Source organism: Corvus brachyrhynchos, unplaced genomic scaffold (assembly GCF_000691975.1).
Source record: "Corvus brachyrhynchos isolate BGI_N302 unplaced genomic scaffold, ASM69197v1 scaffold209, whole genome shotgun sequence".
NCBI classification, from domain to species: domain Eukaryota; kingdom Metazoa; phylum Chordata; class Aves; order Passeriformes; family Corvidae; genus Corvus; species Corvus brachyrhynchos.
In genome coordinates, this window is record NW_008246056.1 from 2,609,137 (window position 1) to 2,624,253 (window position 15,117).

At 39.6% G+C, this 15,117-nt stretch overlaps 1 protein-coding gene across 3 annotated transcripts in view; it reads left to right on the forward strand.

Moving 5' to 3' along the window:
* Positions 1-13,092, forward strand: part of CMAS (cytidine monophosphate N-acetylneuraminic acid synthetase) — a 13,945-nt gene extending 853 nt beyond the window's left edge. Inside the window, exons 2-9 of one of the 3 annotated variants that reach the window (XM_017745857.1) lie at positions 2,010-2,152; positions 2,379-2,534; positions 5,093-5,226; positions 6,081-6,175; positions 6,856-7,027; positions 8,526-8,676; positions 10,814-11,096; positions 11,203-13,092. In XM_017745857.1, the coding sequence (XP_017601346.1) occupies positions 2,010-2,152; positions 2,379-2,534; positions 5,093-5,226; positions 6,081-6,175; positions 6,856-7,027; positions 8,526-8,676; positions 10,814-11,088 (1,126 nt within the window). In that variant the 3' untranslated portion in view covers positions 11,089-11,096; positions 11,203-13,092. Of the gene's footprint in view, positions 1-2,009; positions 2,153-2,378; positions 2,535-5,092; positions 5,227-6,080; positions 6,176-6,855; positions 7,028-8,525; positions 8,677-10,813 lie in introns of all 3 variants that reach the window. The other 2 variants (XM_017745858.1, XM_008642486.2) reach the window with 2 other exon arrangements.
* The last annotated feature ends 2,025 nt before the right edge of the window (positions 13,093-15,117 follow it).

Consider the following 15,117-nt stretch of genomic DNA (forward strand, 5'->3'; position numbering starts at 1 on the left):
CAGTAGTTTGACATTAAAGTTGTTCTGATGCGTGGTTGGGTGGCCACTAGCTGGTGATGTTTACCAGCAAACATTGATGGTTTTACTTTATTAAGACATCTGCATTAAATGGAACTGCCAGGCTGGCGATGATCTGCTGAAGCACAGGATGACTTTGGTTCGTGGCCATCTTGCTGCTCAGGACTGTGTGCACTGGGTTTGGGATCTCTGAGGATGGAGACCCCACAGCCCTTCTGTTGCTTTTACTGTATTCACCCAGAAAAAGCTTCCTTGTTTTCTCTCTACCTGCCCAGCACGGAAGACAGCAGTGAAGTCGCCTCCTTGCTGAGATGTCTCTTTCAGCATCTCCTGGCATATGTCTGCTCCCAGGCCCAGTCATCGTGCTGGCTCCTGCTGGGCTTGCTGCCATTTTCCTCTCTGGTATCAGGGAGCCCACAGCTGGACACAGCACATCAGAAGCATTCTCACTCAAATGTCAAGTGGAAGGAAATAATCTTGTGTGCTCATGTGACTCAGAAGAGAAGCTCAGTTTGTGGGCAAGTGCCTGAAACTTCTGTAGCAATAATTAGAGCTAGATAGAAGCAAGGGTGTTGTTGGTGTTGAGAATATGGGCATTACAGATTTTTCTGCAGGAGCAAGACTGAGGATTTTCTACACATTTGCTGATAGTTAAAACCATGGTTAGGATGTGCTTAGTGTGTAGCACACTTAGGGGCAGGTTCCCAGTGCAAACCTGCTGCATAATGCTCAGAGCAAGTCAAGTGGAAATGCAGCCCAGCTAGATGCAGAGCAGTCTGTATCTCATAGCTGCTGTATCGTTATCTAGCCTGGAAAACCTTTCTTGCTGTATCTGAAAAGTAGAGGATGCAGCATTCTGTTTTATTTTTAGTAAAGTAGCAGACAAGAACACTTCTGACTGAGGTCACTGATAATTTCTTAATGATGGTGAATCTGTATTGCTTAATGGCCTGCTGTGGCTTCTGTTTGGCATCTGAATTTTCGCAACAGGAAGCCAGTCAGGGTTGTACAAGCTGACTTTGAGGCATGGCAGGTGCCTGGTCACCTTTGGAAAGGTGTGCAGGGTACCTGTTACACAACAAAACTCTGTTAGCTGAATGGGGAGTGTGTATTTAAGTTCACCATCCCAAAGCAGTTTATAGAAAACACCTCTTGTGTGTTTGTTCTCGTGGGTGTGACTTGACATTGCTGTCGCTGTCGCACATATTTTACTTCTGATGATCCCACGGTGTCTTTGGGGGAAGAAATGTAACTGCAGCACCATTTGCTGTGGACAGTGCATTGCTGAGAGAGGAAGGGTGACTTTTCATAGCTTTTGTTTTTACACCTCACATGCTTTTTTGTCACAACGATGCCAGCAGTGGCTTCACAGTTGCTCAGTGTTTGTCATCACATGATGCTCAGAATTAGCCCTTCCTTTTGTAAATGTTTGTTTTCCCTGAACGATCACAATCTTGCTTTACCAGTACAGGAAGTTTTCTGTGCTAAACATAATGAACTTGAACAGCTCCTTCTCTGGGATTGTATGGAGCCCAATTAACACATTTTAACACACTTGCAGCATAAGCTAATCTTTAAACTTCGTGGCAGTTTTACTTGTTGTAAACTAAGCTCTTACATGATTCTGAATGCCACATCCAACCCATTCACTGTTCATTGACCTGTTAACGTGCCTGACAAATTCTGTGTGCTGACACTGGCTTTTTCTGAGAACACTTTCAAATTTTATGTTGCTTAAGCTTCCAGTATGGAATGCAATTTAAGATTCAGATTTTAGTGAATGTCCATGTTTTATCTCCATTGTTCCAAGCTGCTTGTTGGACTGACTGGGGTAGTTTTATTAACACAAATACAAGAACTAGTTGCTTTCATTGCAAGGTGTAATACATACATAAATAAGCTGGGGTTTTATTCAGGTTAAATTACAACAGGCAAGTCAACAATGATGGGATTTATTCTTTATATTAATTGCTGTCACTGTTTGCCAACAGCATATGGGTTTCCACAGACCATGATGAGATCGAGAAGGTTGCAAAGCAGTTTGGGGCTCAGGTCCATCGCAGGAGCCCTGAAGTCTCTCAAGACTCCTCAACTTCTCTAGAAGCCATCACAGAGTTTCTCAATCATCATCATGGTAAATCAGGGGTGAAGTATGCTGAGCTTTTATATTGTAGCCCCAGAGGGATGATGCTCTTAGTATTTAGAAAAATAAGTAAAGCATTGAGTAAATAAAAGCTAGAAAGATTCTCCTTTTTTGGGTTTTTTATTTTTTGGTGTGTGGTACCTACTCATACCACACTTTGCTGTTGTGTTACTGAAAATATGAATTGTTTCATAAATGTCTCTTGGTTTTTCTTTAGAGGTTGATATTGTAGGAAATATTCAAGCAACATCTCCCTGTTTACATCCCAGTGACCTTATAAAAGTGGCAGATCTGATCCAGAAGGAGGGGTTTGATTCTGTCTTCTCTGTTGTGAGGCGGCATCAATTCAGATGGAGTGAGGTAAAGAAAGGAGGTAATATTTAGGTGTTTCTGGTTACAGTTGTACTTAACTTTTTATTTTTTTCAAATGCTTGCTTTTCCTACCCTTGGTATTTGAGGAAGTGATGTCTGAGGCATGGACTGAGTTCTCTGAGAGGTGTGAGATGGCTTAGAAATTCCTGCCAAGCACAGCTGTCTTGATAATACCAAGCATTGCTCAGCCCTTCTGTAACTGTTTTGTAGAAATTAAAATATTTTAACTTGTCTAGGCTGAAAATACAGCTCCAAAAAACCTGACATTTTAACTTCTTTCTAATGGGTATTCATGCATATTCAGTCATGACACTGAGGTCCTAACTAGAAAATTGTTTGTTCTTGCTATGCAGTAGCTAACAAATGACCAACAATGTGAGGTAAAATCTTGGTGAGGATGGGATGACAACCTCTTGGCCTGGGGACTTAGGCTTTGTTTCGTCCTGATAATTTGGCTGCTGACTTATGTCACACTGCAGACTGCCTGTGAGTCATGAGGGCTGAACTCATGTTGGTTAGCTCATCCAGAAGAATATGATTGGTTTTTCCCAGAGAAAATACGCCTCTCAGCTACAGTGGCCAAGATGACCAGAGACCGTAATTTTACAAATAAAGATTCTACCTTGGTTTAGCTATAAAGCACCTTTTGTCCTTGTACAAAGAACTATTCCACACATTATGTATATTGGTTTTGTTTCTGTGGTTAAAGCAAAAATGTTTTCTTCTTTTTTTAAAAATTATTATTTCAGGTACTGTCACAGTGGGGTTTTGTTGGGTTTTTTTTTTAATGAAAGTTACTCAGACATTGCAGTAACTGCTTCAGATGAATTTTAGGTGAGTTTAGAAAGCATCATGCTGTAAAAGAGCACATGTAATAAATGAGGCTTGATCCGAGAGATAAGTTGGAATAAAAGTTAAGCCTTTGTTTGGAATAAACACTTGAACATTGTCGTTGTTCCTCATAAGAGGAGAAATAAATGACACTGTGCAGTATAAGAGGGATATCAAAAGCATGGGTGGCAATTTCAGGATTCTGTGGATTGCAGTTTAGGAAGCCACATGCACATCTTGAGATGCTGGAAGGGACAAACGTGAAAGAAAAAATCTCACGTGGATGTGTCATGTGGCTTCCTGAAGTTATTGGTGCCATAGGCAGATTGTTAAATAAGAAAGCCTTGAGGCCTACCTAAACGAGCAAGTAATTCTCCAGCATAAAACGACATCCAAAAGTTTTTAATGTGGTGAGAGATAAGGAATCATTCAGCTGCAAGGACTGAGGAGAACATTGTGCCAACATGAGCAGCTTAAGGATAAATGCAAATGGCCTTTCAGGAGTGTGGTGTTTCAGGGGAAATTCACAGCAGCATTGTACAATGGTTTTTCTTCTTTTTATTTTTCCATACAGCTTCAGAAAACTGATTAAATTAAAAGAATTTCATGGGTTTTTTTTTACTGTGTAGATCTGGTGCTCCTTCTGCATTAAGGTTTAATACTGATAGATCCTGAAAGAGAAAGGTCTCTCTCTGACTGGAAATGTTCACTTCAGTGAGCACAAAGCTTTAGTTGGTTATGAAACACAAGGTGTGTTTATATCTACCAAAGCCTCAGGACGTTTTGGGTATTTGAGAATGCCCTCTAACTTTCTTGTGGTTACTGGGTCATGAGACCTGGTGAATTTTGGCTGCTTTGTGCATCTGGATTGAAGGGGCTTAAGGACAAAAGCCTCTGGTCCCTGGTTTGGTTTCTGCTGCATGTACAACTGTCATTGGTAGTAATATGGGATCTTTTGGGATGGTATTTGTGCAGACAGCTCTTTGTTTATTTGTGGACACTGATTAAACCATATATGAAGAGTTAACATAATATCCTTAAATAGGATGTATTCTGGGGAAGTGCCAAGATGTTTTCACAGGCAAAAATTATTCACATATGCTCTTTTTTCACCTTGCAGATTTCAGGCCGGTCCTTTCAGGTATCAGAGTGCATTCAGGCTTTCCTGTGTGCACTAGGAGATGGAGTACAGGAATAGTATTTCTTTCACATTGGCAAGGACAGTCTGCAAGAATGTCCCTCCTATTCCTTATAGTAACCAGTTTTAGAGCCAATAACCTCTTGGATTTTTGTTGTTGATTTTTTGGGGGGTTTTTTTTCCAAAGTTGCAATGAAAAATTCCCTTTTCCTCTGCTATACAGAGTAGTCCTGCAGTTTATCCACAGTTCCAAGAGAGAGAAGCAATTCAGTGATTCCCCAGAGAAGCTGTGGATTCTGCATCCCTGGAAGTGTTCCAGGCCAGATTGGATGGAGCTCTGACCAGCCTGGGATAGTGGAAGGTGTCCCTGCCTGTGGCAAGAGGTTGGAACTGGATCATCTTTAAGGTCCCTTCCAACCCAAACCAGTCTGGGGTTTTTTATAAAGTTGAGCAACAAGAGGCAATAATGAGAGAAGTTGGTGACTGAATTACGCCCTTATTTTTTGAACAGAAATTATTTAGGAAGTTGAGTGACTCTGAGCAGGAATTCTGTAAAGCTTATTTTATCTTTTTTTTCCCTCTGTTAACAGAAAACAAGATGACAGAACCCCAAAACCTGAATCCAGCAAAGCGGTACCGGAGGCAAGACTGGCCTGGGGAGCTCTATGAAAATGGCTCATTTTATTTTGCCAAGAGACATCTGATTGAGAAAGGCTACTTGCAGGTTAGTACTTCTGGTTTTTCGTGCTCTTCAGAATAATACATCTTCTACTCTTGCTGTAGAAGGTTCTGAATTCAATATTCTATTTTGATTTCTACTACAGTCAGTGTGAAATAACAGCACTTTGACCTCAGAACAGTTTGCTAATTATTTGTAATTTAGCAGGGCTAGTTATAGCTAGAGCAGTTCCAGTAACATCATCCTCCATAGCAAATAAATTTATGCAAATAAATGTATTATATAGCTATAACCCTAAGCCAATACAATACTGAGTTGAGTTTTGCATTTCACTGGTGTATCTTAGAATTCACATTAATGCCACTAAGGGTGTGAAACTGAGCTTCATGCAGTGTCAGAGCCTTGTCATAATCTGTAAATTTGTATTTTCAGCCAGTTTAATCTTATGCCAATTTTGTACGGTAACTTTAAAAGTCTTTTTCCATTTCCTGATGTTTACATCCCAGTGTAGTGATGCAGAACAACACTGAGGTGTGGTGGATATTTTTCCATTGGTGATTAAGTAACAGTAAGCAAATAATAATCATAGCCTTCCTTAGCAAATGCTGAAGGTATTACTATTTTGCTGATTAGAAGATTTAGTGAAATTAGTGTGATGTAATTGCTATAACATCTTGCACACTTTCTCTAGTTGTAAAGTGGAAATAGTTATTAACCTGAAGGTTCCTTCAAATGGTTCTGTGTCACCGGCAAAAACATAATTGATGGTTCACTTTTATATAAGCCATGGTGGCCACTGTGTAACCAGACACCTGGCTTTCATTGCATGGTGCTAAATTGTAGAGTTTTGTGTTTGGGTTGACCCAAGCAGAAAATTTCAATGGTTTGTTTTCCTTCAGGGTGGTAAAATGGCCTACTATGAAATGCGTGCAGAGCACAGTGTGGATATTGATATAGACATTGATTGGCCTATTGCAGAGCAGAGAGTGTTGAGGTAAAAGTACTTTTTATTCCCTTATTTCTTTGATGTTGCTTGTTTCAAAGTGTGGTCATGTGAATTCATAATGTATGAAATGGAAGCAATGGAGATCAAAGATAATTGGGCAGCTTTATTTCTGCCCATCATTTTTTCCTATCTCTGTTGAAATCACCTGAATTACCTTTGTTATATGGCAGGGTTTTGGTAGTTTGGTGTTTTCTTTAAAGTTCAGCTTGGTGAAAAGTGTGAGCCCCACTATACCAGAGTAATGTGTTAGCATCATCTCTGGCTTTCCCAGCTGAGGTGCCCCAGATCACCGTGCTCCACACCACAGTAACTGATCCACAGGAATGGGAGTGTTTGTGTAGAGGGCCTGAGCTGATTACATCTCAGCAGCTGCCTTTTCTTTGCAGCTACTCTAAGGAAATAATGGGTGGGAATGGAGTATAATTTCTGTGCCTTTGTCATCCTAGTTGTTAAATGGATAACATAACTGAGCTGTCCTTTGGATCGTTCTGTTTGTTTCTTTGAAGAGGGAAAATACAGTTGGAGAGTGATGGTGATGAGAAAAAACATTAGAAAAGAAGAATTTCAAAGCTGTTTCTTCTGTCTGAAGATTACAGCTGTATGGGAAATATTTGGGGTTTTGAAGTGTGCAAAAACTTCCATCCTAAAAAGATAATTTCTTTGTCTAGCTTTGGCTATTTTGGCAAAGAGCCACTAAAAGAGGTGAAGCTCTTGGTTTGCAGTATTGATGGATGCCTGACCAATGGTCGCATTTATGTGACAGAAGATCACAAGGAAATGGTCTCCTATGATTACAGAGATATTGTTGGCATTGATCTGCTGAAGAAAAGAGGAATCCAGGTAAGTGCTGTTCTGAAGTGTGAGCCTTCATGTCTCATGTAACCTGCACATTAAAAGATTCTAAAAAATTGTATTCTGGCAGCATAGAAGTTGAAGTTTCTTCGCAGTACTTGTGATCAAGCAGCATAATATATTGGTGGGGACAAATGTTATCCTCAGAACTCTTAGAGGAAGTTAAGAGTTTTGAGAAAGTTCTCAATCACAGTAGTTACAGCATCTTTCTCCATTTCACAGAACCATAGAATGGCCTGGGTTGGACCTTAAAAATCATCTTGTTCCAACCCCCTGCCAGAGCAGGGACACCTTCCACTATCCCAGCTTGCTCAGAGCCCCATCCAAACTGGCCTGGAATACTTCCAGGGATCCAGGGGCAGGCACAGCTTCTCTGGGCGACCTGTGCCAGGGCCCCACCACCCTCACAGGGAACAATTTCTTCCTGATATCCAGTCTAAACCTGCTCTCTGGCAGTGTGAAGCCATTCCCCCTTGTCCTGTCACTCCAGGCCCTTGTCTCTGTCTTTGCTGTGGGCTCCCTTCAGGCACTGAAAGGCTGCACTTGGGTCACCCCAGAGCCTACTCCTGTGAAATGGAGTAGATGGTTTTTCAGCAGTCCCTCAGCTTCATTTTCTGTGAAGCCCAAGGGGTGGGAAGCTTGTAGTCATTGTTTTGTTGCCTGTGGGAGCTCATTTCCATACCTTCTTTGACTTGGAATGTTTCATTAAAAACCGCTAGGTCTTTGTGCTGCACTTCATTCATTTCTAGTGTATGTTGCTGATACAGTCCTACCTTGTGCTCCACTTCTCTTCATTCTGTACTTAAAATCAGTGCCGAGCATTTGGTAGCATTTAAAAGCAATTAGGGAAGATAAGCTTGTCTACATCTTGGACAGAAAACCTGAAGAAGTTGCATCTGAGATTTCTAAAAACCCTGCTGCAATTATCTTCTGGTTTTAGCCTACCTTGTACATCATTCCTGAAACTTCAAATTTGGAATGAACTTCCAGAGATAAATGTGCTGTGCTGCTTCAGTCTGTTTAGTGTTGGTTTGGTGCTATGAAATGCTGCTGTAAATAAAATTATGTTATTAAGTAGAGGGGCCAAGTTAAAAACTTCATGTTCTATAAATACTACAGAAATCTTTCTTGGGAATTCTCTCATTCCATACCATGACTTAATTAGATGATACTGCACTAGATAGTCACCACACCACCATACTGTGATATTTAGTATTTTATTTGTATATGTTGTATTTAAAAAGACAAATGTTAATTTTGTTCTGAGCATCAGGGAGTGCTGCAGAACGGTATTTCACTTTCCTAAAGGAGCCTCAAGACTGTCTGTGGTTTTGGATGCTAATCACTTCTGCTCTGAGTTGTGAAAACCAATTATTCAATGCTTTTCTGATGCCTGGGAGAGCTTCTATTAGCAAAACTACTTTTTTTGCAATAGTAGTGTTGTATTTCTTTGGATGTAGAACTTACTCTAATTTTATTTCAACAGGTTCGACTCATCTCTGACAGAGATTGTTCAAAAACACTGTCAGCTATGCAACTGGGATGTGTAGCAAAAGTTAATGCAACAAATAAACTACAGGTTCTGAAGGACTGGCAGGAAGACATGGGTTTGAGCTGGAAAGAGGTGGCTTACTTAGGTCAGTTCCTTTTCCAGGGACACCTTCCACTATCCCAGCTTGCTCAGAGCCCCATCCAAACTGGCCTGGAATACTTCCAGGGATCCAGGGGCAGGCACAGCTTCTCTGGGCGACCTGTGCCAGGGCCCCACCACCCTCACAGGGAACAATTTCTTCCTGATATCCAGTCTAAACCTGCTCTCTGGCAGTGTGAAGCCATTCCCCCTTGTCCTGTCACTCCAGGCCCTTGTCTCTGTCTTTGCTGTGGGCTCCCTTCAGGCACTGAAAGGCTGCACTTGGGTCACCCCAGAGCCTACTCCTGTGAAATGGAGTAGATGGTTTTTCAGCAGTCCCTCAGCTTCATTTTCTGTGAAGCCCAAGGGGTGGGAAGCTTGTAGTCATTGTTTTGTTGCCTGTGGGAGCTCATTTCCATACCTTCTTTGACTTGGAATGTTTCATTAAAAACCCCTAGGTCTTTGTGCTGCACTTCATTCATTTCTAGTGTATGTTGCTGATACAGTCCTACCTTGTGCTCCACTTCTCTTCATTCTGTACTTAAAATCAGTGCCGAGCATTTGGTAGCATTTAAAAGCAATTAGGGAAGATAAGCTTGTCTACATCTTGGACAGAAAACCTGAAGAAGTTGCATCTGAGATTTCTAAAAACCCTGCTGCAATTATCTTCTGGTTTTAGCCTACCTTGTACATCATTCCTGAAACTTCAAATTTGGAATGAACTTCCAGAGATAAATGTGCTGTGCTGCTTCAGTCTGTTTAGTGTTGGTTTGGTGCTATGAAATGCTGCTGTAAATAAAATTATGTTATTAAGTAGAGGGGCCAAGTTAAAAACTTCATGTTCTATAAATACTACAGAAATCTTTCTTGGGAATTCTCTCATTCCATACCATGACTTAATTAGATGATACTGCACTAGATAGTCACCACACCACCATACTGTGATATTTAGTATTTTATTTGTATATGTTGTATTTAAAAAGACAAATGTTAATTTTGTTCTGAGCATCAGGGAGTGCTGCAGAACGGTATTTCACTTTCCTAAAGGAGCCTCAAGACTGTCTGTGGTTTTGGATGCTAATCACTTCTGCTCTGAGTTGTGAAAACCAATTATTCAATGCTTTTCTGATGCCTGGGAGAGCTTCTATTAGCAAAACTACTTTTTTTGCAATAGTAGTGTTGTATTTCTTTGGATGTAGAACTTACTCTAATTTTATTTCAACAGGTTCGACTCATCTCTGACAGAGATTGTTCAAAAACACTGTCAGCTATGCAACTGGGATGTGTAGCAAAAGTTAATGCAACAAATAAACTACAGGTTCTGAAGGACTGGCAGGAAGACATGGGTTTGAGCTGGAAAGAGGTGGCTTACTTAGGTCAGTTCCTTTTCTTTTGGTATATTTTATATTGGTCTATCTTTTATTTTGGTAGATTTAAATAGTGTAGACAAAGAGAAATTTCATAGTGCTGCTGAGCTTCAAACAGCTTTTCTCTTTGAAAATACACTGAATTTAATGGGATTGCTGTGCAAATTGCAGCACACAATCACCAAAAGCAGGTACTTTAAGGTTTGATAGGGTACAATCTAAATGATGAATCAGTGTTTCATTTGGTAAGGGAAGTCTTCACTGTTTTTCCCGTGGGATATAGGAAAGCTTTTGCTTTTAGGAAACATTTTGATAACAAAATGTTGATAAGCATACACTTAGAGCTGACAATTTTGAACTGATTCTAGTTTGTTTCAGAGGGATATTGTATAGATTATGTTCTGAAATGGTAATCACAAATGGACAGAATCAGAACTGAAAGCCATGTGGTTCTGTGCTGAGCTGTATTTCAGTGTCAGGTTAAGTGTGGGGTCCTGCCAATGCTTATTCAGCTGCTCACATCATTTTACTGCTCTTAAAAGTACTCTTCTCTTGCCTGAAGATTGTGAAGTGTGATCACCATTTACATGGATCACCACGATTTTCCAACAACTGACTTGCATGTGCAAAGGGCTTTTGAGCTGCTGAGATGAAGATTGTGATAAAAACCCCCAAATTTCAAAAATCAGATTGATGCGTACGTAGAAAAACACTGAGAAAAGTACTGATTCTTTCCCCTCTGTGATCTTTTGCCTTGTCTGTCATCTTCCTCCCTAGGAAATGAGGAGTCTGACGTGGAGTGCCTGAAGCAGGCAGGCATGAGTGGTGTACCTGCTGATGCCTGTGCAGCTGCTCAGAAGGCTGCTGGGTACATCTGTAAGAGCAGAGGTGGCTGTGGAGCTGTGCGGGAGTTTACGGAACACATATTCCTGCTCTTAGAGAAAGTGAACTCTGCAAGGAAGCAACTGGAAGAAATCACTTCAGCAGGGAAGGAAAGGGGCAGGAATGAGAACAGCAGGAAAGGAAATAAGGAGCTGATGGAAAAAGAGTAACGCCGTTGGTCAGTCCTGCTTTTCTTCCGCAGTAAATCCGTATCCCAAAGGAATGCTTACCTTTTAAATTTTACAGCACAGTGGAGTTTAAAAGGTGTCTCCCTCTAATTCCAGGTCCCACATTCATGATTATATGCTGAAAATAGGAACATATCCACGATGATTTTAAAAGCCATTTAAGTTCAATGGGAGGAATGCTACAAAAGAGCATGCCCTGTAAATCTACTCTTAATCATCACACCTGTCCTACAGGAATGGTGCACCTTTATTTCATAATCTTGACTGTTTTCAGGGATCAATGATTTTGCATGACTTGAAGATTTGTAATTCAGGCTTAAAAAAACCAAACAAAACTTCTGTCAGTTTTGCTCATGTGGTTTGCATTTCTGTTACCAAATGCATGGTGTTGTGGTTGTGTGATTGCGTTTTACAGGCTTTGTCCTTAGCAAGGAAGTGTTTTAACATATGCTGAGGAGGTCAGGTGTAAAATCCTATTAATAAAACTTCTTCCTCTGTTTTTAAACTACAACATCATTACTGTAAAACAAATTAATATTAGTTAAAGAAAGCACTTTAGCATGTGTTCAGTTTTAAGCTCATAAGTAATTAAATCGCATTTGGAGTTGTGCCTCTTGGAATCTGTTTATTTTGGGTTTTATTGAAGTGCTTAAATTAATATTTTGCCAATTTTGGAGTTAAATTTCCCATTGGCTTTGAGATCTCTGCAGAAACTCAGTTTCTTTGTATGAAGACTCTATTGCAACCACAAATGAGTTAAAGCCAAATAAAAGTCCTAAGTTTATTGTATAGAAAAGTAGCTGCTGTTTAAAAAAAAACCAACAAAATCCAAACCATAGTTAATGTGGGTTTATATAAAATATATATACAGACCACTTTAACATGTTAAAGCTGGTTTACATGCTTTATTTATGGAAAATAGGATTTGTATTGTACATTACAACTACCATAGTATTTATCAGAGTCAAGTTTTGTTTTGGATTATGCTAAAAAATAAAAATACCCGTGGTACACTGGCAATTACAAGTGAGGTGAATTTTAATGGCTTGTCATTTTATTTTCTCTGCTAAATAGACACTCCCAGAATAATATCATCTGATATATTGGCCTCTGATTGATTTTGTGTTTACTTCCTTTCACAAAGCAAAATGTTGAACTGAAGTTATTTACTGCCTATCTACAGTTAACAGATTAATTGTTTGCTGTACTAATCAGTTCTTAAATCACCTAAACTGAAATGTCTCCTTTCAGTCACATTTTAGGGTTCTGTGCTGGATAAATCCATGGACTTTGACAAGAGGAGAGCCACATTTTGGACGTCAGTGTTTTCACTTTGATGAATTCTTGTTTAGAAGAACGTGGTATAATCTTACATTGGGAGGAATATGAAAGATAAGAGAGCTGTAGAGACCGTTTACCAAAAAAAAATGGGATATGCATGATCTACTGCCTGAAAGGTTCAGATTTGGATTGCCCACACTGCTGTGGAAAGCCTAATTATAGAGTAGGATGAGGGATGTCTTAATTACTCCTCTTGATTTTATAGAAGAGCCTCAATCATATGAAGGATTTAGGGGTCAGAGAGGCAGAGACAATGAGGGTAACTTTGTCCCCTTAGAGGTGAAATCCCAAGTCCTGGGAAAGCTTCAAATGTGTAAATATTTTTCCAATGCCTGTTCCAGTACATGTGACACCATGACTGCCTTTGATTAGAGGGGTGTTACTCATTCAGACTGGTCATTTTAGTTATACTGGGCTTATTTTGAAATCATCTTTTGGTCACATGAGTACTTGTTTTTTACTTTAAAAGGCCTAGTGTATTCCAAAGAAGACCTTAGGTAATGTGGGCTGTTCTATCATGATTATGTGAAATGGAAAAAAAGGAAATTATGTAAATATTTGTTATAAGCTGTTATGAAAAAATAGCTGATTACGTCAAATTTTAAATAAACAGCTTTCTCTAGTCTTTTGAGTAGAGAATGGTTATGGGCTGGCTTGTGGTGAGTTTCTGTACTGCAAATCATACACTCCCAAGTTCATGTGCCACACGTGAATGGCTTATGATGGTGGAGGTGGACAGATTTAATACCCAAACTAATCACCTGCACACCTTCACCTACTTCTGACTCCGTTCATTTATTTTTATCTGCTCTTTCTTCTATTCAGTTTATCTTCCTCTCCAGTTCCTGTAAGGTAATGCAATGAGTTCTGACCTTAATTTTAATTCAAGTCAATATGAATCACATATATCTCAGCCTTTGAAGTCAGAGATATTTATTAATACTTGCTGATTTCAAGTTTTTAAGATTTTTAAACCTTGAGCACACATTAGTTACCTAGTTTTTCCAGAGTCCATGTGGGAAGGTTTTTGGTTTTAATTTTTTTTTTCTGGTAGTATGTTCTTAAAACACTATCTCCTTTTTCTAGAAATAGCTCTAAATTAATCTAGTTCCACCCAGCAGGAAAAATCCTCCTAATTGTCACCATTATAAGAGCAATAATGCTGTACAGAAGAAAATCACTATTATGTGTGAAACTGATGCATAAACGAGTTAGAAAAACTTACCAGTAATGCACGTGTCTGAAAAATCTTTGGATGGTGGGTTTGTTTCTCTCTCATGTTCTGGGACAGGTTGGTGTATCCCCATTTCTGATCCTAGATACATTTCTGGATGTGGCTCTGGTTTATTAGAGCATTCCCCCTGCTCTGGGGGAGGCATTAAAGAGAATGAGCAGTGAGCAATGTGAAGGCAATGATACCAAATTATTCAGGTTAGTAAAGAAGAGGGGCTGGTGAAACTGAGGAGTTATATATAAAATGAGCTTGATTGAGAAACAACCCTAATGTCATATGTATTAAAATATCCATTTTCACTGAGCAGTTATAATTCAGAAGAATATGTACTGGTCTGAAGTGTGTGGTAGCAGTTAAAAAACCAGGAATTATTAGAAAAAGAATATATAGCAAATAGGATAAAAAGAATTAATCCAGTGTATAATTCAGTGGTTTGTATCTTGAATACTGCTTGTTTTGTTTCTTTTGTGTTGAAAAGGCTGTAGCATTCCAAAGGTTTGTGGGAGGATAAAATGGATGATGGAAGAAAGGAATCAGGTTCAGTGGCAGCAGTAACCAAGTCAGAATTCTTCACTTTGGAAGAAGGATGACTGAAGGGAGTTGTGTTAAAATATCTGTAAAATTAAGGATGGGAAGCCATGGAAAGGCCACTGAAGAAGCTAGCAGTGGCCAAAATCAGGTGCCTGAGGAATATAAATTTATCATGTTCTATGGTGCTTTCCATTTTTTCTGTGGCCTCAGCACAATTGCAGCTTGGGGATTTCCAGAGTTGGGCATGGGTTACAGACATTTAATGAACCTCAGAACACTTAAAGAGGCTTTGGCCACATGTTTCAGGAGTCTGATACCTGATACAGTTCTGGTTCTGAACCTTGGATTCTTCCTCCTATTTCTTGTGTAGGAAATACGCAACTGCATTTTATTTTCATTTCACAATGTGTGTTAGTGGTTCATTCCATGTCAACATGTGGCTCTGACACGGTGAGAAGCAGGACATGGCATTACTATTATCAATAGGAGTAATCTAATCTTAAAAACGCATGGAAAATAGGGCAAAAATGCATGCAGAATTATGTAAGAGTACAGGGACTCTTACCTAATCAGTGGTCATTAATATCTGTAGTCAGAGATACTCACAGTAAATTGCTGGGAAAGTTCTTGGCCAAAATGTACTCAGAGATTGAGAGAATATTCTGGAAAATAGCACATGTTCTTCCTGATTTTTCACATGCTTTGCAGACAAGTTTCTGGCCTAAATTGAAGTATACCTGGACTAGTTAGGGCTACTCTTGTATTAAACATGGAGATAGTCCATGTATGTCCATCTCCTGGGATGTAGCTTTTAACTGAGGGTATAGTTGCACACCTGTTCATGGCTAGTACAGTCCATGTTGGATTTTGTTTTTACTGTCCCACCTTTTCTTTCCTGGTTACAC